General features: G+C 41.6%; 1 protein-coding gene across 1 annotated transcript; it reads left to right on the top strand.

The window, feature by feature from the left end:
* The first annotated feature begins 14,363 nt into the window (after positions 1-14,363).
* LOC102924773 (olfactory receptor 5V1-like) lies at positions 14,364-16,401 on the top strand. Its single transcript, XM_076575326.1, has 2 exons — positions 14,364-15,060; positions 16,370-16,401. Exons 1-2 carry the CDS (start codon positions 14,364-14,366, stop codon positions 16,399-16,401), a joined length of 729 nt encoding a protein of 242 aa, XP_076431441.1.
* The last annotated feature ends 9,386 nt before the right edge of the window (positions 16,402-25,787 follow it).

Genomic DNA, 25,787 nt, shown 5'->3' with positions numbered 1-25,787 from the left:
CATAAAATGAAAATTATGGGAAAACAAGAGATGGATAGGTCCTGATACAGTAATAGTAGGTGATATCAATATTTTCATCAATAGCTAGATCATCCAGACAAAAATTCTCATTCCTACCTCTTTTCCTTTATCTTTCTTTCTCATATTCTTTTTTGTTTTTACTTTTTAACTATATGACTTCAAGAAACTTTGATAATATTTATTAATAAATTCTTTGGTCCATAACAGTCTCCCAACTCTCTCTTCTTGGGTAATTTTCTCATCTTGATTTCTTCTCTTAATTGGTCTAATTCCAATCTCCATCCTTACCCAGCCCATGTCCCTTTTAATCACAATCTTAGTGACTATTGTCTTATTATAAACTGTACTATCCTTGCTTTTTTGTTCACCAATAATTATTGCTGTCAACAAGAACATTGCTTTACCTGACTAATAGGACCTAAGCACAGTGGGCCTGTCCATCGGCTGCATTTGCTTCTGCAGTCAATAGTCTATCGTGTGAGTAATACCAAGGTCATACTAGGTGCCCTGAGTATATGGACTTGGGGCTTAACTTCTGGGCTATACACACAGACTATCACAACTTTGCCCCTTAACTTAAATGTTGTAAATACTTTAATTAAATGAATATAGCTAATAAAAATCCAATTAATGAAATAGCAGATGTATGGATCAATTCAGTAATGCAAGAAACATGAAAAATCAAGTTAGCATGCCCCACAAAAAGTACCATTTTTCACAGTAATGGCTCCCAAGGAGAGTTAATTAGATAAAATCCCAGACAAAGAAATTAAAAGAAAAAGCATAAGAATATTTGATGAAAACAAAGAAGATACAAATAATTAAACAAAATGAAGTAAAAGAGAATACAAATAGCTGAATGGAATAAGAAAGTCAATGTAGGCTGTAAACCTGGAATGGAATAAAAAGATAGGAAAGCTGAAAGCAGTTAAATTGAAATTTTAGATGGAGAAAACTTAGTAAGTCAAAGAACAAACTCAGTGGAAAGCTCACCTGTAGACTGGATCAAATGGAAACAGAATGTCAAGGTTGGATGACAAGATGGAGGAATAAGAACGAGACATCAACAGAGATAAAACAACAAGAAAATATAAACAGAACACACGAGTTCCATAGGACACCATCTAAAGACCAAATTTGCAATCCATGGAGATATAAGAAGGGAAAAAAACCCACATCAGGCTAAAGGCACAGACCACATATTTAATAAAATTATAACAGAAAACTTCTCCAAACTAGAGAAAGACAAACCATTCTTGGGTTGGGAAGTATATAGAACACTACATAGACATGACCATGGGTGGGGGGGACCCTCCCAACATGTTATAATTTAACACTAAACACAGAGAACAAAGGAAAAGGTTGAAAGCAGTAAGAGAAAAATATCAAATAACTAATAGGTTTTCTGTCTCTCCCCTCCCCTCCCCAATAATAACTGTCTCCGCTGATGCAGTCAGCCAGATTAAGCTGAACTGAAAAGGTGTAACATCAGATTTATTGAGGGAAGCAACCCCTGGGTAGGTTCTCCTGTCCTAGAGATAGAGGCCAGAGAAACCCTGCACCTGAGCCAGGGCAGGAACATTTAATAGACTGTAGGTGAGGGGTGATAACATGTCTACCATAAATTGGGTTTGTGCCCAAGTATGGTCACAGGCTGAATGCTTAGGTGGGGAATTGGGCACTCACAACTTCAGGGAAGGAAGTTTTAATAGCCACCAACAGTGCAGAACTGAGCTTTTTGCTACCTTTCCTTCATTTGGAGACTCTCTAAGTCAGTAGGGTTTGTGGGGAGAGAGGGAGGGAACAGGGCTTCCAGGACCGTGCAGGAACAAGCCGGAGGCTGCAAGTGAACAATAATATATAAAGGCCAAACTGTCAGAGTTTTGAAGTTTCTCTGGAGAATCCTGGAAGCCAGGGAGTGTGGAATGGTGGATTATAAATTCTGAAAGATAATAACTGCCAACACAGATTCTTATTGCTATAACTGAAGGAGAAAGAATCTTTTTAAATCAAAGTCCAACTGAAGGAATTTCTGAGCACTAAACCAGCCCTATAGAAGACATTCAGACTGAATTTAAAAAAAAAAAACAAACTCATCTATGAGGCTACAGGAAAGAACATGCTAGAAGACTAGTGGAGGAAGAGGGAGAACCAAACACTATAAAATCAACAAAATGATAAGAACTCGTACATCAATAATAACTTTGAATATTAATGGACTGCAATGCTTAATCTTGATTGTTACATTGATTCCACCTGGAATCATTTCAAAGACATGCCCTTGGGCAGGTCTCAAAATATTTCTAGGAAGGATTTGCCCAGGAGAGAGGACTCTCTCCTAGAATAAGCAAAACCTCCTGGGAGCAGTCCAGATGTAAAGATCCAAAGAGAAGGCTTGCTTGCATACCGTTTCTTCCTCCTGGGGAATGCATCTGTCTTTCTGGTGCCGCTGTCATCTGTCAATGGCATCAGAAAGCATCTTCTTCAGCCTTCAACTGAGGATGGATAACAGAAAGTCTCCAGGAATCTTACCACCCTCCAGCACCAAGTTGGTAGTGAAGCATTCAGCATGGCAGACTGAATAGCTGGTTCTCAGCCTTTCCAGTGTGCAGAGGGCCATTGCTGGAGTTCCCAGCCCCTGCGATGTAAACCCAGCCCACTAAATCACCTTCGATAATACGTATGTGTACATATTCATCCCGTTAGTTCTTTTTCTCGAAAGAACTCTGACTAATACATGAGTGGTTCTAGAGAAACAGAAGAGTAAAGATAAATTTCTCTACTGGGGTTGGTGGCATCTGGAGTTGGTTCTCCAATTTGCCTAACTAAAGTTGTTAGACCCCTCTAGTAGTATGGAGAGCACAGCAAACTCATGATGTGAACTATTTAAGTTCTATTCAAGACCTAACTCTTTCTCATCTTGTGTTAGAGTTTTAATACACCTTGGATTTTTCACTTACATTACTCAAAGGCACTCATTCATCAGGACCTCATTTGTGAACCTCCCCCTTCCCTCCCTGTTCTCCCGACCTTCACTAATGATTTGCTTTGTGTCAATCGTGTGCTGTTGATGTATTAGACAATCAAGTAATATTGTTTACTGTTAGATTTTCGAGAAGGAAGAGGAAAGAGATGTGGTTCAAAAGAGAGACACAGCATCTGTCCATTCTTCAGGCAAATGGTTTATTAATGCTGACAGCAGCATTAATAAACTGGATTTTATTTATTTATTTTCTTTATTCATAGGAACTGGAGTAGATCCACATCCCACCTGATGGAGCAAGGCATCTTCTTTCAGGATCTCTTAGGAATAGGTCTGGACCATGGGAGATAATGCACATGAGGAAGTAGGTCAAGGTCCTTAGATTAGGCTGGAAGATACTCTGCAAGTCGGGCTAGAGTGGTTGTTTGGAAAGTCCAGAGCTCATTCTCACATAAACAGTCAGATGGAGACTTACGGACAACAAGGCCCTGGCTAATATGTAACCTGAGGTGGATAACAGATGGGAAGTATAGGCCTGGTTCGTAGGTGACCTGTGAGATGTGACAGCAGTTAGCCTATCTCTGAACAGCTGGGTGGCAAAGGGGGATGTATGCTCTTATCCTGCTTGTAACCCTTTCTACTTGTTTCTAGGGAGGACAAATAGCTTACTATGTGACACTGACTTTTAGCATTTGGATGACATATATATATATATATATATATATATATATATATATATATATATATATATATATATATATTTAAAAAAGAACGACAGGAGATGAGTTTATTTGGTGTTCCTGGTTTAGCCCTTGTAAGAAGCAAAAAAAATTTAGTGACTCTCTATATGAAACTTTTTGACATTTGTGTGAAAGTAAAGCCTACAGTGATGCTGGCTGTTTGCAACAATTGATAAAGTAACTGAGTTGGTTGGTTTTTTGTAAACTTGACATGAACTAGAGTCATGTGAGAAGAGGGAACCTCAATTGAGAAAATGCTTCCATCAAACTGGCCTGTAGGCTAGCCTGTGGGTCATTTTCTTCATTAATGATTGTGGGAACGTATATAAGGAGCAAACTGAGCAAGACAAGAGGAACAATTCAGTAAGCACCACTCCTCCATGGCCTTTGAATCAGCTCCAGCCTCCAGGTTCCTGCCTTGAGTTCCTGCCTGGGCTTTCCTCAGTAATGTTCTGTGTGCCAGTAAAAAGCCCTTTCCTCCCCAAGTTGCTTTTGAACAGAATGTTTTAACAAAGCATCAGAAACCAAACTAAGACAGTATCAAAAAAAAGAACGAGCTCAGAGATGAAATTTCTATGAACCAAATGTACAAAATGTTGGACCCCAAAGTTTAGGGTCTCAAGTGGGCGCCCAAAGAACCCAGACTCCAGTCCAGTTGATGCAAAAGCACGAGGATTTATTGAAGCTTCTGTACAGAAGGGCAAACTCTGCTCCTAAGAGCAAGAGCCACATCTTACTGCAGCCCCATGGGGGTTTTTAAAGGAAAAACCCACAAAAGCCATAAGATTACAATTGAGTCAGGTTGCCCTTGGAACTAGATTTTTAGTTTCTCATTTCCTGGTGCTTGAAGTTTCTCTTTTCCTGAGGCTTGGGGGTATAAGCCTGAAGGGTTAGGGTCTTTCACAAAAAAAGCATAAAAGCTTCTGAGTGTGTCTTAAGAGAGAATTTTCTCTCCAGCAGCCATCCAGTTGAAGTTGCCAACATCCAAACCCCCAAAGTCTTAGCATATGATTGGCTGACAAACAATCCCAGATTCAAGAGGTGTCACTGGCTTAAATGGGGCACTGGTTGGAAATGGCTTAGTGTGGAGATGAGTGGGAGGACTGTGATGAGGTCAAGGGCATAACACTACCAGGTTCTGGTGGGTCTGTCTTCCCTGCAGAAGTGATCTCCCATGCGTGCACACCCACTCTCAGTACCACCCCTTCTTCCTCTAATCTTGCATTTTCTATAGAACTGGCAATGACCTTCCCTGAAGGAGCTGGCATACAAGGAAATGCAGATGCCACTCAGGGCCCAGCCTCTCTACCCATCTTTGCCTCTGAAGCTATAACCAGATTGAAGACTCAACAGGCCCTTAAAGGTGAGGTGCATAGTGTGAATCATGAGGAGGTGTGCCACACCCCTAGGGAACTTCTTGAGTTTTCTAATTCATTCAAGCACAAGCATGGTGAATATGTGTGGAAATGGAGTTCAAGGATGTGGGATAATGGTGGAAGGAACATTAAAAAAAAACTAGAGTGGGTGGGCTAGAGAGATGGATCAGCGGTTAAGAGCACTGGCTACTCTTCCAAAGGTCTTGAGTTCAATTCCCAGCAACCACATGGTGGCTCACAACCATCAGTAATGGGATCTGAGGCTCTCTTTGGCATGCATGCAGACAGAGCACTCATAAAAAAATTATAAATAAATAAATAAATAAATAAATAAATAAATAAATAAATAAATAAATAAAAACTAGATTGGGCTGAGTTTACTGGTATGGGCTCATTGAGCAGATTCTAGGTTTAACATTGTAGCTCACAGCATTTTCAAAGATATTAACAATGTTTTATCTGGTAAGATGTTAACAATGTTTTATCTGGTTAGTTGGATAAAGTCAAAAGTGGCTTACCTGATAGCCCTTGGCTTAATGATGATGAAGGAATTCAAAGGCTCAGGTAAATAGAAATGCTGGAGCAGATTTACCTTGTAAAAACCTAATCCTCCACAATAGGAGGGTCTGGAGGATATGCAGGAACAGGTCTATGCCTGTTCTTCTCTGTACACTAACCCTTCCAGTGAAAGAGGTGGGTGCTCAAATGACATGTTGTAGGTGGACATTTCTTTCCCACCCGCCAGTTTCCACATAATGGACAGGGAGACTTAATATTAATTATAAATGCTTAACCAATAGTTCAGGCTTGTTTCTAGCTCTTACATTTTAATTATTTATTACTTCCATATTTCTTATCTATGCTTTGCCATGTGACCCATAGCCTTGTCTGTCCTCCAGCACATCTTGCGACCTCTGCATCTCTTGGCAACTCCTCTGACTCTGCCCATTTTCTTCCCATCATTCTCAGTTTGGCTCTCCTGCCTAACTTTATGCTGTCAGCTATTGGCCAGTCAGCTTCTTTATTAAACCAGTCACAGCAACAAATCTTCACAGTGTACAAAAGGATTATTCCACAGCAATATGTTGAATTGGATACCAGAGCAGGTAGAGCCAAGTGGAAGGACCGAATCACCAAAGACAAGATAAACATACTTACTATCATGGACAGCATAAACACAGTAATGTTCATAATAATCTGACTCATGTAAGGCCTTTGGTATGGGGCATAGCTCATGATTTGGTTAGATAGTCAGGGAATTGGAAAGGGTATAATTAGAAAATTGGTGAGAAAGATGTTTAGAAAAGGAATATATGGATAGATCTCTCTAAATGGGCAAAGACATAAAGATATTTCCCCACACAAGTGTTCATTAAAAAGTTACTTCATGGGGCCCGAGAGATGTCTTGATGTCTAAGAGCACTAATTACTCCTCCAGGGGACCAATATTTATTCTTAACACCCATGTGGTGGCTCAAAACCATCTGTAACTGCAGTTCCAGGGGATCCAAAACCCTCTTCTGACATCTGCAAGTACTGTGCATGCACATTGTACATACGCATACATGGGAGCAAAACACTCATGTGCATTGAATAAACATTTTGTTGTTGTTGTTGTTTTTCAAGACAGGGTTTCTCTGTGTAGCCTTGCCTGCCCTGGAACTCACTTTGTAGACCTTGAACTCACAGAAATCCACCTGCCTCTGCCTCCCAAGTGCTGGGACTAAAGGCATGCGCCACCACATCCCAGCTAATAAATAAATATTTTTAAAGTGACATCAGCAGAAGAGTTCGATAATTAAGCAGATATGGTGATCCATTCTGCAGATAGTAGTCAATCTCTTTCCTCAGTCATTCAGCCATCTCTGCCACTACCCAATGAGCCTATGAGCAACGTGACCACGGTGGCAGGGAATGAGGTTATTCATGGGGTCAACAACATTCATATTGGTTAAGGGAACAATTCATTAAGAAGATATTACAATTTTAAACATACAATTCCAAACCCGGATACACTCGATTTCATAAGACAAACATTACTACTGAACATAAAAACATAGATTAATCCCAACTCAGTAACGTAGAGTGACTTTAATATTCTATCATTAGGTTATCCCAACAACAACAAAAACCAAACAGGAGTGCTGGAGAGACAGCTCAGTGGAGAAAGCCCAGGCTCGGCAAGCATGAGGACCAGGGTTCTGACACCGTGAGAGACCCTGCCTCGAAGTGTAAGGGGGAGAGTGATCGAGGAGAGACACCCAATGTTAACCTCTGACCTTCGTGTGTGTGTGTGTGTGTGTGTGTGTGTACACATGCATGCACACATGCCACATATGTGCAAATGCACATAGAGCACACACATATGCACACACACACACACACACACACACACACACACACACACACACACACAGAGCGAGACAGAGAGAGAAACATCTGAGTTAAATTACATTGTAGATCAAATAGACCTAGCATAGATTTGCAGAAGAGTCTGCTCAAGCACCGCAAGCTTGAACTTTCTATAAAATAGGTCATAAACAGGACACAAAACAAGTCTGAATAAATACAAGGAAAAATACAAACTCTATCTAACCACATTGGAATACAGGTAGAAATCAACAGTGAGAAAAACTGTGGAACACACACAAACTCATGGAGACTGAACAACACATTACTGAATGATGAATGAGTCATTGAAGAAATCAAAAATGAAATGAAATTTTTTCTAGAATTTGATGTAAATGAAAACACAGCATATGAAAACCTATGGGGCAGAGTGAAAGTAAAAATCAGAGAAGTGTGCATAGCTACAAGTACATGCATAAAAAAATAGAAAGACCTCAAGGGAAAACAATGAGCTAAACTCAAGATCAGAAGCCTGGGCCAGTGCTATGGCTCAGTGGATAAAGATGCTTGCCACCAAACCTGGTGATCTTAGTTCAATTCCCCAGCACCCACTTGGTGAAGGGAGAGAACCAGCTTCCCTAAGGTGTTCTCTGAGCTCCACACATGTGCTGTGACACACTCTCTGCTTTTGAAATTAATTAATTAAAAGCCAGTGGACAGAAAGGAACAAGATCAGGGAAGAAATTAATGAAGTGGAAATGAAAAAACAATGCCAAAAATCAATGAAATAGAGAGTTAATTCTTTGGAAAGGTAATAAAAATGAACAAACCCTTAGTCAACCAACCCAAAGAGACAAAAGACCCAAATTAACAACATTAAGACATGGAAAGGAAAACATTACAATAGATAGCAATGAAATTCAATAAATCATTAGGACATTTCTTAAAAATATATTTCACAAAGTTGGAAAACCTAAAAGGAATGAATAGATTTCAAGACTCATGTGAGCTAACAAAACTAAACCAAGATGAGATGAACAACTTAGTCAATAGCCAGTGATGAAACTAAAGCAATGTTTAAAAAAACAGACACTGGAGGAAGCAGGAAAGTAAGACACACAGAAAGAAGGAAAGGTAAAAAGCCCTGAGGCAAAAGGTAGATAAGGAGAAACAGATTAATTTAAGTTTAAAAAAATTAGCCAGAAAGGAGCCTAAGCTAGGCTAAACGTTCATAACTAATAAAAAATTTCCATGTCGTGATTCGGAGCTAGTTGGTGGACCGAGAGAAAAAACCTGCTACAAATACCTGCATACATAAGTGAAGAACGTATTCAAAATTCAGCATGGTCAACTTGGCATCATTACACAGACACAGGCATATTAAAGGTACACGAGTCAATACATGCAATATTTCACATAAGTGGACTCAAGGATGATGATTTCATTAGATGCAGAAAAGGCTTTCGACAAAATCCAATGTCTCTTCATGATAAAAGCCCCCAAAAAGCCAGGAGTGGGAGCAAAACATAGTAAAGGCTGTAGATGCAATCCTGAGTGGCCACAACAAAACCCAGCGCCAGAAGGAGCCCCGTACTTGAGTTCAAGTCTTGCTACAGAGCCATGGTAATGAAAGCCCCTGGTACTCCCATGAAAGCAAACATGTAACTCAATGGAACAGAAAAGAAGGCATGAATATAACCCCACATAGCCTCAGTCACTGATTTCTGTCAAACATGCCAAACAGACACACACACATTGAAGGAAAGACAGCAGCTTCCAAAACAGGGTTCTGGAAAAACTAGTTATCCACATGGAGAAGAGTGAAATACAGGGCTGAAAAGGTGCTCCACGCTTACAGCACTTGATGCTCTTACAGAGGACCTGGGTTTGGTTTCCAGCACCCAGTGGTGGCTCACAGCATCCTTAAATCCAGGTTCAGGGAATCAGATGAGGTCTTCTGACCTCCATGGGCCTGAGCGGGCAAAATATTCACAGACAGAAAATAAAAATAAAATATATTTAAAATAAAAGAAGAATGAAACTCGATTCTTAAATCTCACTTTGTACAAAATAAACCTTACACAGATCAAAACTTTAATGCAAGACCTGAAACTCTAAAACTGATAGAAGGAAACTCAGAGAGACACTTCAAGGTTTAGAGAGACACTTTCTGAATGATCCCAGTGACTCAGGGCGATGTGACAGCAGGTGACAGAGTTTCAAGAAATTAAAAAGCACCCTTGTCTCTAAACTAGACACTATCTCCAACTGAAGACCACTCGCAGATGTTCCTTCCTTCAGGTCCTTTGTGTATATATTACGTTTTTTTTGTTGTTGTTGTTATTGTTGTTTTGTGTTTTTATGGCATTTCTGTATGTGTGAACATCTGTGTCTCTGAGTTTATATGTGTTTTGTATGTTTTTCCTTTGGTTCTTTGTTTTTGTTTGTTTGTTTTGTCTTATTCTGGTCTGTTTGCCTTCATTTTTTCTTATTTTATCTTGTCAGTATTTTTAGATGCCTGTCTGTATTCTAATGAGAGAAAGAAAGAAAGAAAGGGTATGGATTTGGGCGGGTGAAGAAGTAAGGAGGACCTGTGAAGAGTTGGGGGAGGGGAAACTGTAATCAGAATATATTGTATGAGAAAAATCTATTTCCAATAAAAAAGAAATTAAAAAGCTTATGAACCAAAAACAATCCATTGAATGAAGAGACAGCTACAGAATGGAGGGAAATCTAACAGATGGTCAATATTCAGAATACACAGAGAACTAGAACAACTAAACGCCAAAAACCAAAGAACCTAATCAATAAATAAAGCAGACAGCTCTCAAGAGATTGGATGCCAAGGGCCATTAAAGAAACGCAATAAAAAGGCACCAAGATTCCATCTCATCCCATCAGAATGCTAGTCATCAAGTAAACAAGTGCTGGAAAGTGGGCAAAGGGAACCCTTGACACATGCCGCTGGGATCATAAACAAGCCCAGCCACTATGGAACTCCATGTGGAGACTCCTCAAAGAAATAAATGTAGATCAAGCTGTATCATTCTTAGGTATTACCCAAATGACTCTAAGTCAACACAGCACAGAGAGACAGTGCATCACCATTTACCATAGTGCTACTTGGAACAGCCTCTTTAAAGAACCAGCTATGAAGAAAACAGGGCTTGAAGCTGGGGAGGTGGTTTAGTCAATATTCACCATACAAGTTTTAGGACCCAAGCTGGAGCTCTAGACTCTATGAAAAGAAGTTGAGGATGTGGTGTGTGCCGGAGGGGTGGAGACAGGGCTCTGGAACTAACTAGCAGAACATCTTCGTCTGCTTGGTGAGCTCTACAATCACTGAGAGATTTGTGTCAAAAAAAACAGGGTTAGGGGCTGAAGAGATGGCTCAGAGGTTAAGAGCATTGGCAGCTCTTCCAGAGGTCCTGAGTTCAATTCCCAGGAACCCATGGTAGTTCTACAGCCATCTATACTGGGATCTGATGCCCTCTTCTGGCATGCAGGTGTACATGCAGAGAGAACACAACATACATAAAATAAATCTTGAGAAAAACAAACAAAAAACCAAGGTGGGTAATATCTGAAGAGTGACACTCAAGATTGACCTCTGGTCTCCCCAGGCACATGTGAATACATGCACACGTGAGTTCACACACATACACACACAAGTAAAAACACATTTGAGTGTGGTTCATAATCACAGTGTAATATTCAGCCATAAAGAGGAATGAAGTTTTGTCATTTCCAGGAGAACGGATTCAACTGGAAATAATCATGTTAAGTGATTTAGGTCAGTGTCAGAAGAACAAATATTTAATTCACCCTCACTTACTGTTCTTAAACTTTATAAAGCCATAAAATCATGTGTGTGCACACGGCATAAGAACAGAAGTGACAGTGTCTAGAGAACAAGGGGACGAATGGGAGGGAGAGTGGACAAGAGAGGGTCAGGGAATGGGGACATGCTCAATGTCCAGGGTACACTTGCATGAATATGACCTTACGTAATCCTGTGTAACGCAACCTAAAAATCTCAAAAGAGTGACATTCAAGCTGAGACTTGAAGAATGAGAAGGACCTAGCCGGTAAACTCTGTTTGTGTTTGGTCACAGGAATAGGAATAAATTCATACATTGGAGTGTATTTGAGAGAGTGAGTCAACAGCATTCACTGAAGCTTTAGCTACAGGCAGGGCAAGAGGAAATGGGGCAGCCACTGCCAAGTTCAGGCTGCTAGCTGAGAGAGAATGTCGTGAGAAGGAAATTTAGAGGCACTGGCCCTAATTTTATTAAACACTTTACAGTGTGACTTGCCGAGTCATATTGCCATTTTTTTCAGAGGAAATCGAATTACTAAAAAACTTGTCAGTGATGAAATCCACTTTCCTCCCTTCCTTACTGGAATCCTAGAACAATATGTTCAGAATACGTAACAAGGACACAAGAAGACGGAAGGTAAGGGTTGCTCACGCGTGTTTGTTTTATGAAAAAGAAAAATGTGTGCATTTGATTATGTCCTGGTTGTTTCTGGGTGGAGCTGGTAGGGGTGTCTAAAACAGTCATGAGTTAAGCTGGAGAAAGAACACCACAAAAAGGAGCGTGAAGTGGAACACAGGCAGGAAGGGGGGGACAGTGTGTGATCTGGCTCCTCTTATGTCAACTTGACACAAGCTAGAGTCATCAGAAAGGACGGAACCTCGATTGAGAGCGACTCCTGAAGGCCCAGCTGTAGGCCATTTTCTTAACTAGTGATGCATGGGGAGAGCTCAGCCCATTGTGGGTGGTGCCATCCCTGGGCTGGGGGTCCTGGGTTCTATAAGGAAGCAGGCTGAGCAAGCATGAGGAGCAAGCCAGTAAGCAGCCCTCTCCCGTGGCCTCTGCGTCAGCTCCTGCTTCCAGGTTCCTGCTGTGTTGGAGTTCCTGTCCTGACTTCCGTTGATGATGAACTGTGATGTGGAAGTGTAAGCCAAATAAATCCTTTCCTCCCCAACTTGCTTTCCGGTCACGGTGTTTCCTGGTAGCAACAGGAACCCTAAGACCGTCTGTGTTCCCCAACGGGACACCTCCCAACATTTCATTGCTCTGTTACTCCTTTCTTAACTTAATTTTCACAAAAAGTCTGTAATTCCCCCATTATTTCATCTTGAACATGACAAAGCTCAAACTTTAGAAGCTAAGTAAACAGCCAAGGTCAAGGTTAACAAGCGGCAACGTGATGGTTTTGAAATTTAAATTAGATTAAACAGTACTGTCAAAGTCATAACTCTCCCCAAAATTACTTATACAAAGAGTTGGGGAACTTTTCTCTGTAAAGGGCGAGAAAATAAATACTTTAGATTATTGTGGGCTTTTTGATCCCTTTCTTAACTGCTCATTACTGCCATTGGGGCATAAAACAGTCACAGTATGTAGTAAGTGAACGGGCGTGGCTGTAGTTCAGCTAAACTGTTTCAAAATCAAGTAGTATTGGCTGGCCAGCTGGCTCAGTGGGTAGAGCCAAAGGACCAGAGTCTCATCACTGGAACCTAGAGCTGAAGAAAAGAGCTGACTCCTAGAAGCTTCCCTCTGATCTCCACACCTGTTTTTTGGTACAATGTACATGCTTGTTCATGGACATAGTGCTTAGTTGCCTAATTGATCTCTAGGGTGGCCCTTGGCACAGTTTCCCGCTAGAAGCCTCCCCTGCTGCACATACAGCACCTAAGACTTGTACTAGGAGCTTTGCTATAGGACCCCGCTGCCACAGACGAAGCCTTATGACAGGAGCATGCCACTTAATGCAAATTAGGGTTTGTCCCCAGGCTTCCCAATAATATATTTTCCCTATACTCTGGAATAAAGCTGAGCTGATTCACTGAAGTCATCTCCCAGAGGGCTGTCTCCATTGTGTTCATGGACCATCCAAGGATGTCTGTCATCTCTTCTGCCCTTTCGTTCTTGTGGACTGGAGCCACATGGACCATGACAACAAAGGGGCCCCCACAGGAATGACTCTGTTCTCAGAGTCAAGCTACAGTATCTGGAGAATGTTACTTAATCTAAGAAATGAAGGATCAGTCAGCTCTCTAGGTGTTTGCCACCTACTGATGTTGGTTATTTTTGTTCCTTTGGGGGCCCGCCAGCCAGTTCCCAAATAAATCACACACGGAGACTTATTCTTAATTATAAATGCCCAGCCTTAGCTTGGCTTGTTTCTTGCTACCTTTTCTTAACTTTAAATTATCCCATCTACCTTTTGCCTCTGGGCTTTTCCCTTTCTTACTTCTGTAATCTTACTTTCACTCTTACTCCGTGGCTGGCTGGGTGGCTGGGTGGCTGGGTGGCTGGCCCCTAGCATCCTCCTCTTCTTGTTCTTGTGCTCTTTCCTTTTTTTTCCCTCCCAGATTTTCTATATATTCTCTCTGCCTGCCAGCCCTGCCTATCCTTTCTCTTGCCTTGCTATTGGACATTCAGCTCTTTATTAGACCAATCACGTGTTTTAGACAGGCACAGTAACACAGCTTCACAGAGTTAAACATATGCAACATAAAAGAATGCAATACATCTTTGCATCATTAAAGCAAATGTCCCACAGCATAAACAAATGTTACACCTCTTAAAATAATATTCTACAATAGTCATCCTATCTTATTGTTTTAAATTTTTACTTACAAATTATCACTCAATTTGAGGCAGAATTCAAAGAAATGGAAACTCACACAGTGACTAAATTAAGCTTATAGAATTTCCTGCCATCTTGAAGTACAGGAGCCATTTTTCCTGGTCTTAGTGGTCTTCAATTCATTTAACTGGCAAATTTTCTGGGAACTGTGAATATTGTCAGTCTTTCCCTCCAAGTATTATTTCAATACATTCCAAGTGTTATTTCACCCATAACTTGAATGTCTTAGAAATGAACTATACCATAGTCAAGGTAATGCTAGAAAAAGAAGACCTGGCCCTGAGAAGCCCTTGTCTCCCATGTCTTTTTGCTTGTGATAGAAGCAGTGAGCATTGGTGGGTTTCCATAGCTCACAACCACTATGTGGCCATTTGCCACCCCCTTCAGTACCCGGTTCTCATGAGTGTGGAGGTCTGTGTCTGCTTGGTGGCTGGGTCCTGGCTCTGTGGCTTGGTGAATTCTGTGACCCACACAGCACTGGCAGCTACACTCACCCTGTGTGGACCCAATCAGATCAACCACTTTCTCTGTGACATCCCACTGCTCCTCAAGCTCTCGTGCTCAGACACCTCTGTCAATGAGTCTGTGCTCCACGTGGCCAGTGCCACCATCGGCCTGAGCCCCTGCCTGTTCACTGCAGGCTCCTACATGCTCATCATCTCTGCCATCCTTAGGATCCCCTCTGCTCAGGGCAGGAGAAAGGCCTTCTCCACCTGTGCTTCCCACCTCACTGTGGTGGTGGTTTTCTTTGGAACAGCCAACTTCAACTATGACAGACCCAGGGAAGGCTACTCCCTGGACATGGATATCCTGGTGTCTGTGCTCTTCTGTGTTGTGACCCCCATGTTGAACCCCATCATCTACAGCCTGAGAAACAAGGATATCAAGGGCAACCTGAGGAAGTTTACTGGAAAACATGGATTCTCTGGTGAGATAATTTTTTTTTCTGAGAATATTGTTGGCTGTGGAAGAAGAGGAGCATTCCAGATGCTGATTTACAGTGCTTTCTCCACTTAGCCCCTCTTCACAGCTGTTCTGCCCCATCCCACGAGGACAAACAGTTACATCCCACACACTGATCTCATGTACACTGGGATCTCCAATGAACTGATGTTTTGGAGTGTTTTCAACACTGGACCCCAAAGACCCTTACGCCATTAGTCATTACTTATGTTTCCTAAAAACCTTCAACTATTTTATGTCTTTGTGAATTTGCCTATTCTGAGCATTCAATGTAAATGTAAATATATAATGCATGGCATGTTCTGTCTGGCATTTTACCTTTGGTACAATGTATTCAGGCTTTACCCATGTTGTAACGTGTATCAGAACTTCATTCCTCTTTAGGCCAAACAATATTCTATTGTACATCTGTATTGTGCCATTAGTCAGTTAACCGACATTTGAATTGTTCCCACTTGCTTCCTATTATAAATAATATTGTTCAGATTATTTCTGTTCAGGATGTTAGAGGGTTTGCTCTTGTATCTAGGAAAGGAATTGCCATGTGGTAACCCTGTACTCAATATTTCAAATAACTACCAAATTGTTTTCCAAATTCTTTCTTTCTTCCCTTCCTTCCTTTGCGTATGAGTGTATGTGAATCTATTCCTCTCTCTGTCTCTCTCTCTCTCTCTCTCTCTCTCTCTCTCTCTGTCTCTCTCTCTCTCTGTCTCTGTCTCTGTCTCTGTCTCTCTCTCTCTCTCTCTCTCTCTCTCTCTCTCTCTCTCTGTGTGTGTGTGTGTGTGTGTGTGTGTACATGGATACACCTGTACATGTGTGGAAAACCCCAAAGAGCAAATCCTGCTCCATCAACGTCCCCCTGTTCCTCTGAGAAAATGCCCTTCACAGACCTGGGACTCCTGTCTTGGTAGTCTAGAATCCAGTAAGCTCCAGAGCCCCAGCCACTGGACTCTCAGATTACAGGGTTTCGTGGGGCCTCACTTGCTTTGTGGGTACTGGGATCTTAACTATGGTCCTTGTGATTAGGCAGCAGGTGCTCTTAGGAGCTGAACTGTCTCTCCAGCCCTGATAGTCCCATAATTTTACATTACTGTCAACAGTGAATGAAGTTTCCAGTTTCCCATCACCCTCATTGATAGTTTGTGACTTTGTGTGTGTGTGTGTGTGTGTGTGTGTGTGTGTGTGTGTGTGTGGTGCAGGTCATGATAACTGATTGCTTTCATTTGCATCTATCAAGGTGTTTAATGAGGACCACCTTTGTGCTTATCTTTCAGATGTGGAAAAACCCATGTTTGAGACTGTGTGAGCTTTAGAGATTGTATTAGTTGCTATACTGTGAAAAAATTCCTGAACAAGCAACTTAGGGAAACCTATATTTCTTTTTGGTTCAAGTTTGAGGGACGCTGTCCATTAAGGTATGAAAGTCATAGCAACAGAAACATGAAGCAGGGTGCTGTGGATATTGCTCTATATATAAATAAAACACTGATGGCCAGTGACCAGGCAGGAAGTAGGTTGCCAGGCAGGAAGTAGGTGGGACAAGGAGAGAGGAGAATTCTGGGAAGCGGAAGGCTGAGGAGAGAGATTGCAGCCACCGCCAGGACAAGCAGCATGTGAAGACGCTGGTAGGCCACCAGCCACGTGGCAAGGTATAGATTTATAAAAATGGGTTAATTTAAGATATAAGAACAGTTAGCAAGAAGCCTGCCATGGCCATACAGTTTATAAGTGATATAAGCGTCTGAGTGATTATTTTATATGTGGATTGTGGGACTTCGGGGCTTGGGGAACCTGGAGAGAAGCCCTCCAGCAACAAATGGCGCCCAACGGCTCGAGTTTCCACCTTAAACCTGAGAATATTTAATAACCAATTCTAAACAGAGCCAAAACCAGGTTCCTGCTTCTTGTCTCATATGGGCAGCTAGACGCTGCAAAACGCGGGTTTGAACACTGGCAGGTTCCTGGCGTGTGCGTTTGACTGGCAGTATGGCGGGAATGAGGCGTCTGCCAGCGGCACATTACGCTGTGTAGTAGATTTAGTCTTTGCTAGTATTAAAAAAAAAAAAAAGGTTTCTAGGCTACACACTGCTTGGATAAGAAGCATAGACCCACTATTTCTGAGAATTGATGGCTCCCAGAGCTGGTGGAAAACGTACCACTGCCATGTTGGGAAGCTGAAGTGGGCGGAGCCAGCAGCCACAGCGCCTTTTCAGTCTTAGAATGGTGCAGTTTAAAGCAATAGGCTCAAGGTAATATAAAACATAAGCCACGTAAAGATGGCTACCACACAGAGAATCTGGATTATATTCTCTTTGATATTCGTAACTAAAGGAAAACATTTGATTGCAAAAGCTGTTGAGTTATGCCAAAATGTATATTTTAAAGGTACCTTGACTTCAAAATTTGGATATAAGGATATGTTACTTTGGAAAAGAGGTTTTGCTTTTGTTTCCACAGAAAGCCAGAGGCTGTGGATTTGTTCCAGATTAAGATACATCAGGTTTCACCAGCCAAGACCCCCTGAAAGGCCTCCGGTGACACCATGGCCCAGATGATCCAACATCCAGAGCGGTTTCAAGGCAACTGGTTCACACAATACAGCCTCAAGGACTACCCCATAGGCTTAAAATTTCCTTTGTGTCCCCATAAGATACAGCGCCCCCCTCCAGCAGGAAGTAGTAAGAGATGCTACGTCCAAATTCCCAAATATACCAAGCTGGCTTTAGAGGTGGAATTGGCTCACTCCCCCTCTAAACCCAGACATATTGCTTTAAAAAAAATGGTTAAGAGATTCTTGTGTCCCAAATCAGAAGAGCCCTCTGGTGTGGGACAGAGAAAAACCAATATTTTTATTTAAAACAGGTTGATTATAAATGTGATCTCTTTCTAAAAAAGAAAAAGGGGATATGATTAGATATATAGGAGGATATGGAGATGATAAGATAAAAGGATAGATTAATGAACCTACTTTTAAAGAACAACTTGTTTAAAATGTTTTACATTGGTATAGATTTTAGTTTATGTTTAAAATGTTTTACATTGGTATAAATTTTAGTTTATTGATACAAACTTAAAGTTAATTTTGTTATACTGTATATATATATATATATATATATATATATATATATATTTCTATTCTTGTTTGAGGTATTATGTTTATGTAATTCATTTAAAATTGTAATGAATAATTAAAAATAGATTAATAATTAGTCATCTATGATAATCATATTTGTAGCCATGTTAGTTAAGTCTTCTAGATATACATAGATATATTTCAGATAGATAGGTAATCTTCAAATACTTCATAGACCTAGAGAATATGGCATTTAAATAACTTAGAATTCTGTTGACATGAGACACAATTGCTCCTGGCTGCACCAATTTGATCCCAAGAGAATGTTGGGCTTCTAAGACATTTCCATTGGGAAGTTTGTCTTCTTGGCACAAAATGGCCTACTGGGCAAAGAACTGCCCTTGCCTTGATGGCTGACAGTACAAATGCAATGCTGTCCTTTCTGGACAAGCGGGACACAAGGAAAGCGACCACTGTACTCTGCCAAGACAGGGTAAGATGGTCTTTCAGAAATCCTGCTTTTGAAAATGGTCTGTCAGATACTCTAGGCCTGTAGCCAATTTGAATGCACCAACAATGCTGAGAAACATTAGGTGACTGTCCAGGCTGCCAGCTGTCTTGGTCTACTCTTGCAAGATTCCCGAAAGTTGCTTGCATCCATCTACCATTTCTCAGGTACCATTATGTTCCTTCTCAGGTCTTTGATGTTGTTGAAAACTAGATAGTTGTAATTTCCTCAGTTATGATAAAAGATAAGTTAGACATAAAACCTTAAACTCACAAATATAAGATAGATAGGACATCTTCTTTAATATTGTAACTATAATTCTTGCTCGGTAATTGTTTTGTTATATGTAATTTTACCATTTTAAAGTTAAAACCTTCCTTTTTAAAAAAAGAAGAAAAGGGGAAGTGCTGTGGATATTGCTCTATATATAAATAAAACACTGATGGCCAGTGACCAGGCAGGAAGTAGGTTGCCAGGCAGGAAGTAGGTGGGACAAGGAGAGAGGAGAATTCTGGGAAGCGGAAGGCTGAGGAGAGAGATTGCAGCCACCGCCAGGACAAGCAGCATGTGAAGACGCTGGTAAGCCACCAGCCACGTGGCAAGGTATAGATTTATAAAAATGGGTTAATTTAAGCTATAAGCACAGTTAGCAAGAAGCCTGCCACGGCCATACAGTTTATAAGTGATATAAGCGTCTGAGTGATTATTTTATATGTGGATTGTGGGACTGCAGGGCTTGGGGAACCTGGAGAGAAGCCCTCCAGCAACACAGGGGGTCACTCTGCAATGTCTGGAAGCAGAGAAAGGTTGATGCTAGTGCTCAGCTGCCTCCCCCCTTTCCCTTTTTTATTCAGTCTGGGATCCTGGTGATTGTGCAGCAGTTTCCTCTGAAATAAACCTCCATCTTGGAGGGAAGCTCCCTAACACAGGGTGTGCTAAAGGAAGGTGAAACACTCCATCCCCAAGAAACTCTTCACCTCAGAAAGTACTCAACTCAATAGCTTCAAGATGTCCCTGAAACAGACCAGATGTACCAGGCCTCCTCCCTCTCCAAGGGTATGTAATCTGTAAAGACTGCTGAGAGAGTCTCAGGAGAGGCTCAGACCAGAATTGTCTGGAAGAAGCAGAAATCGGCCAGGCTGCTTAGGAGAGACTCAGCTCCCATGAGGTGCCCGAGAGAGACACTCTCTGTCCGAGTTTGCCTTCTATTGCTGTGATAAAACACCATGATCAAAAGCAACTTGGGGAGGAAAGGGTTTATTCGACTTACATGTTCCAATCATTGTTTACAATGAAGCGATATCAAGGCAGGAACCTAGAGGCAGGAACAGAAGTAGAGGCCATAAAGGAACCCTGCTTGCTAGCTTGCTTCTCGTGGCTTGCTCAGCTTTCTTTGTGATACAGCTAAGGACCACCTACCTAGGTGTGGCACCATCCCAGTAGGCTGGGCCCTCCCACATTAATCATTGATCAAGAGAATGTCCCACAGACATGCCTACAGGCTATCTGATAGACATATTTTCTCAGTTGGGGTTCCCTCTTCCCGGATAACTCTAGCTTGTGTCAAGTTCACAAAAAAGCAAACAAAACAAGAAACCAACCCTAACCACACACTCCGTAACCCGCTGATCTGCCTGCATGCGGTGCAGTGCTTTCGAGTTCTCCAGCTTTTGTGAGCCGCTACCCATGCTGGGTGGACTTGGGTGCTGCAGCTGTCTTTGAACAAGTTCTGCCCCTGTAACTTACTCCTCACCCAGACTGCTGTGACCAGTACCCCTGCCCCACCTAAAAAATTCACTGATTCACCAGCTTAGACCTGGGCGACACCCTCTCCTCTTGTCTGTTCTCAGGAAGTGTCACACAGCGGCCGTCCTTGGCACGGTGCTGCCCCCCATCAAGCCTCTCTGGAAACTTCCTCACAGACAAGCTCAGAGGTGTGTCTCCTAGGTGATTCCAAGTCCAGTCACGTTGACCATGAAGATAAACTTTCACAGATGATTAATGCTGTCTAATATATTAATTAAAATGAAGCAATAAAACATTGCAATATTTTCAAACTCAGAGCTCTCTCCCCATTTGTGTCCTATAGAGCCCTTTGGTGGCTGTGATTTCTTCCTTTAAACTTTTCAAGAGCAAACAGTGTCAATACTCTTTTATGAACAATGAAAAGACAAGGAATTAGACAGAAGGGTGCTGTTAAGAAGGAGCAGAAGCCTTCCACCCCGAAAAGCAGTCTGCCAGGATTAACTAAAAGCTAAGAAAGCAGTTATGCTGTTAGAACTACAGCTCATATGCACACCCAACTGGCAGGGTTCATAGCATAAAGTCTAGACCCATAGCTCTTGGCCATGGCTACCAGTCATTTGTACATTGGAGAATCCAATCAAACAAGCCTGCAAGCTTGCATACCCACTGGGAAAGAGGACAGACAGTCTTCAGGCTTTAGCCACCACAAATCCAAACAATACATTTAGGACTGAAATTCACTAACAAATGTCCCAAAAGAGATAGGAATTGTTCTTGTTGCATGTTGGGAAAAGATTTTTTTTTTCTGTGACCTTAATGAATGCACAGGAGAGTTAATTGTTCTTCATTTCTACAGCTTCAATTTAGGCTGTTTTTGCCCTTGTATTTGTGTGCTAAGGCATTACAGGCAGCTGCTGAGAAAGGGATTGGCTAGGCTACTCCCTAAAGGTCAGTGCATGAACCTTTATAAATTGCCATCCTAGAAAAGTGAAATATAGAGAAATCATGGACTTTGACTCCTCTGTAAAGCAATGAATGTGTAATAGGCAGACCTCAAGGATGGCGGGTCATCATGATGCTTGAAGGTCAACAACTACTTCTACCAAAGCCCAATGTTGTGGAGGGCACAGCAGCTCACTCACACCAAAGCCAGAGACACACGGCTTTCAACAGGGGTCAGTGGTAAGCAGGTGTTTTTTTTAATTAACTATCACACATGAGAAAAACTCTGCCCAACTCAGGATATCAACCCTGAAAATTCAATTATGAAACATGGTACATATTCTTATCATCCTTTTCATGACATTTGTGTAATACCAATAATCTTAAGATCACTTTTATGTGCATCAGTTACTAAAGTAGCAATAATAAAGCCAGAGTTGAAATGACATTAGTTGTTTACTTTTTATCCTAAGGGATGCCTGAATTCCTTAAGTGAGATAATATGGTGGGAAATATACTCACAGTAAACAATGTATAATACAAAATACTAGTCCTACTTTGAATTTGACAAGCACAATTTTGGCTATAATTTTCAGGGAAAAAACATAAGGTCACATTCCTCCTTTAATTCATTATGCTTTGACAGTAGGAGCAGACAAAAATTTGTTTAAATAAAATGTAATTGAGTTTGCATAACACTTGTAATCAGAAACCTTTTTGTTCACTCAGCCAAGGGCTCTTATCTTGATTTCACAGCACGCTGATCCTTAGAAGATATGCTGCCATCAGCTTGTTTGCTTTATAAAGCTCTGCAGTCTGCAAATTATTTTCTTGCCTTCCATCACTTGAGGAAGGAATTTCATAGATTGGGTTATTCTCATTTTCTCAATTACTTGTCTACTGGGATGATTTGGTGATTGGGAAAGAGAGAAGAGATGTTTGGGGTTGGAAAAAGGCTGCCACTGTCACATGGTCACTGTGAGACCTTTGCTCATAGAGAGTGAGCAGTAAGATCTCACAGGCCAAGTGGTCATGGCATGAAAATTATGTGTTCGAGAGCTATTACCTTTCTCGAGTGTTTTTGAACCAGAACTGCTGAGCGGGGCCAACCATTATAGTTCAAACCAGTTGTCTCCTTTCAACCTCTTTGTTCCTCCATGGGTCTGGTGAAAGAGTTTAATTAACTAACAGCTAATTAATTAATTCTGTCTCTGTGTGTGCGTGCACACATTACAGTGTGTGTGTGTGTGTGTGTGTGTGTGTGTGTGTGTGTGTGTGTGTGTGTGTGTGTGTGTGTATCAGGAGGCAGTTTGCGGAGATGGATTCTTTCCATTCACTGTTTGGCTTCTGGGGATCTTAAGATCAACTCGGGTTGTTAATTAATAGGCTTTGTACATCAGGCTTTGCATCCTGGGCAGCTTCAGGTAGGCATGGAGATCAGGTACCACCAAGAATATACAACTCTATGATGGTCAAGGACCTGAGGGGATCTCTCACAAAGAGATCATTACAAGCTGCTTCTTCCATACTCTGTCATATGTATCCAAGAAAAGGGACTCAAATTTGTTGTTGTTGTTGTTTTAGGATTTATTTTCATTTATATGTATTGTGTATCTATGTGAGTATATGTCACATATGAGTGGATGCCCACAGAGGTCAGAAGTGGGTGTCAGATCTCCTAGAGCTGGAGTTACAAGTGGTTGTGAGCTATTCCACATGGGTGCTGGGAACTCTGGTCCTCTGCAAGATCAGCAAGTACTCTTAACCACCAAGTCCCCCAGTGTAAATCTGAATATTAGCTCTGTACTATCTAGAGTGTGAGCTGGTGTAGAAATATCATTTTCCATAGAGTCTCCCTCTTCTCAATCCTAAGACTAAGGACACTGGTTAAAAACCAGCAGTCTTCATGACTGAGGTGAAGACTCAGGAAACCCACGCCTAGCAAGCACTCTGTGATCTGCTACCAGGACTGCCTAAGATAGGGACCACTGATAGAAAGTGCAACTGCTAATCATTCAATTGCTTTTTATAGTTATAATTCCAAGAAATGGAAACTGACAGTTATTACCAATAACTTTATTTATGTTTGTGTTTGTTGCTGTTATTGTTTGGGGGGGGGGGAAGATGATGATTTGACTGAGTTCTCAGAAAATTTGAAAAATTACAGGTTTTTCCATATTTTCCCTTTTCCATTTCCATCCTCCTCTCCTTCTCCTTCCCCTCTCTCCCTTCCTTCCTGCCTCCTTCCCTTTCATCCTCCCATTTTCCTCTTCCGTGAAATGTTCTTAGCAGGAGAGCATACTAGGGAGATTATGACCCTCAGAGTCAGACGGACACTATAACATTCCAGCCCCAGTAGTCGCCCTTGTGTAACTTTACACATGTGTGTCAAGGTGTGATGGGTACCCAGACAGACACTCAGCACAGCATCTGGTACAGCATTCGAGTTCCCCCAAGTACCTGCGATGCTGTTATATCATTGTGGTTGCCAGTCTCGGGGCTTGTGGAGGGGACTATGAGGGAAAGGATTGAGACCTTTTATGTAAGTGTCTCATTTGGTCATCTGCACATGCATATTCATACAAGTGATGGGGAGTCACACACCGAACAGGAGACACAGCACTATTACGTGTTTGAGTGGGTGTCGATGGGTGAGGGTGATCACAAAGACCACCTGATGAGCAGGACATGTGCAATGGGATGCAGATGGGAGACCAGCTACAAGTGCAGGAGAAACAGTGCCCCGGTTTACGGCGGCTTCCACTAGAAATCAGACATTTTGTTAAGAGGCCGAAGCTGCTCAGGTGAGAACAAGAAGGCCAATTCCTCATCAAAGCAGCAAACTGTCTGGGATGGGAGGGACCTCCGTCCACCTCACCTGATGGGGATGCTCTGAATTTCCGTATAAAGTTTCACAGACACCGGACTGCCTGACATTCAGATATTCCATCTGGCCCTGCCTGCTCATGTCATGGGAAGGTGTACAAACAGTAACCCGAGTCAGGGTGAACGCAGTTTATAGCTAAAGACAATAAATCAACTTGGCCTCGAACACCTAAACTCTTCTAGATTTTCTTTTAGAAAAACTCTCCTGAATAGTGTGTGTGTGTGTGTGTGTGTGTGTGTGTGTGTGTGTGTGTGTGTGTGAAGTAGAGGAGCAATTTTCCTGGAGCCATGAAAATTAAATTTAAAACTATTGATTTGTATGACAGAATCTTATATAAATGAATATGCCATTTCCTCGTGCTCACAGGATTTAATCACTAAACAAATTACCTTGGCTTATTTTATGCCAGGTCTGTTTCCTTCAAGGACACGGACACCTAAGATTAGCTGACAAAGCATTTCTTGAGTGTTAGCGCTGTTACCTAATATGTGTCCCTACTCATTACCCAGTCTGGACGATCCCAATTAAACTAGTTTTTTTTCATTCATTTGTTGAGTTCATTTTGTGGTTTTGATTAGATGGTTTGCAGTGAACCTACTTTAACATTCAAAGGAAAACACACTTCTTTTGAACTGAATTCAACATGGTTTCTGTCAAGCTGTCCTTTTTTGTGTGTGTAGACTGAGCCTAAGAAAACTCATCTACCATGGAATCTATCCTCACCTACTAGGGAGAGAAAGGTCATCACCAGCAAGAAGAAGGTTTCAGGTGGAGATCTATCCATGTGCGATGGATGGAATATGGTTTCCAAGACGTGCTCAAGACCCCAGGGTCTCATACAAACTGTAGTGCTTATGGGGAGCTTGTTCATAGAGGCTTCTGATGATGGTAATTCACTGCTATTTCCACACACAAACAACATGAACATGAGGAATGTAGACCATCCAGCAGATATCACATCTCATGTTGTCCCCAATCCACAAAAAATTAGAGTAGCCAATCAGATTAAAGAAAAAAACACTACCATTGTGCTTCTGAGTCTACTGTATGTGTATATAAATGTGTACATTAAATGCTTTGTGGGTATGTTTCTCAAAGATTGCATTCAAGACGTATTTGAAGGCATTTAAAACAAGCAGTGTGTGCAGCTTCGAAGGCCATGTTTGGTTGTTGTTGTTGTTTGTTTGTTTTTTTAATCTCTGAGTATTAAAAGCATTCACTTTCACAATTTAGTTATGTACAAATTACATATTACTTGCTCTTTATGAGTCTACCTTCCACAAAGCTTTTCATTCCTTTCTATGAATAACCCTTGACATGTATCTACGAAAGGGGAGTAGAGAATTTATCAATATTATCAGTTAAGAAAATGCATGTTGCTGGGTGTGGTGGTGCACATCTTTAATCCCAGCACTGGAGAGGCAGAGGCAGGTGAATCTCTATGAGTTTGAGGCCAGCCTGGTCTAGAAAGTGAGTTCCAGGACAGCCAGGGCTACACAGAGAAACCCTGTCTCGAAAAACCAAAAAGAGAAAAAA

Source organism: Peromyscus maniculatus, chromosome 6 (assembly GCF_049852395.1).
Source record: "Peromyscus maniculatus bairdii isolate BWxNUB_F1_BW_parent chromosome 6, HU_Pman_BW_mat_3.1, whole genome shotgun sequence".
NCBI lineage: Eukaryota > Metazoa > Chordata > Mammalia > Rodentia > Cricetidae > Peromyscus > Peromyscus maniculatus.
The sequence above is the reverse complement of the archived record's forward strand: the minus strand, read 5'-3'. Positions and strand labels throughout refer to the sequence as shown.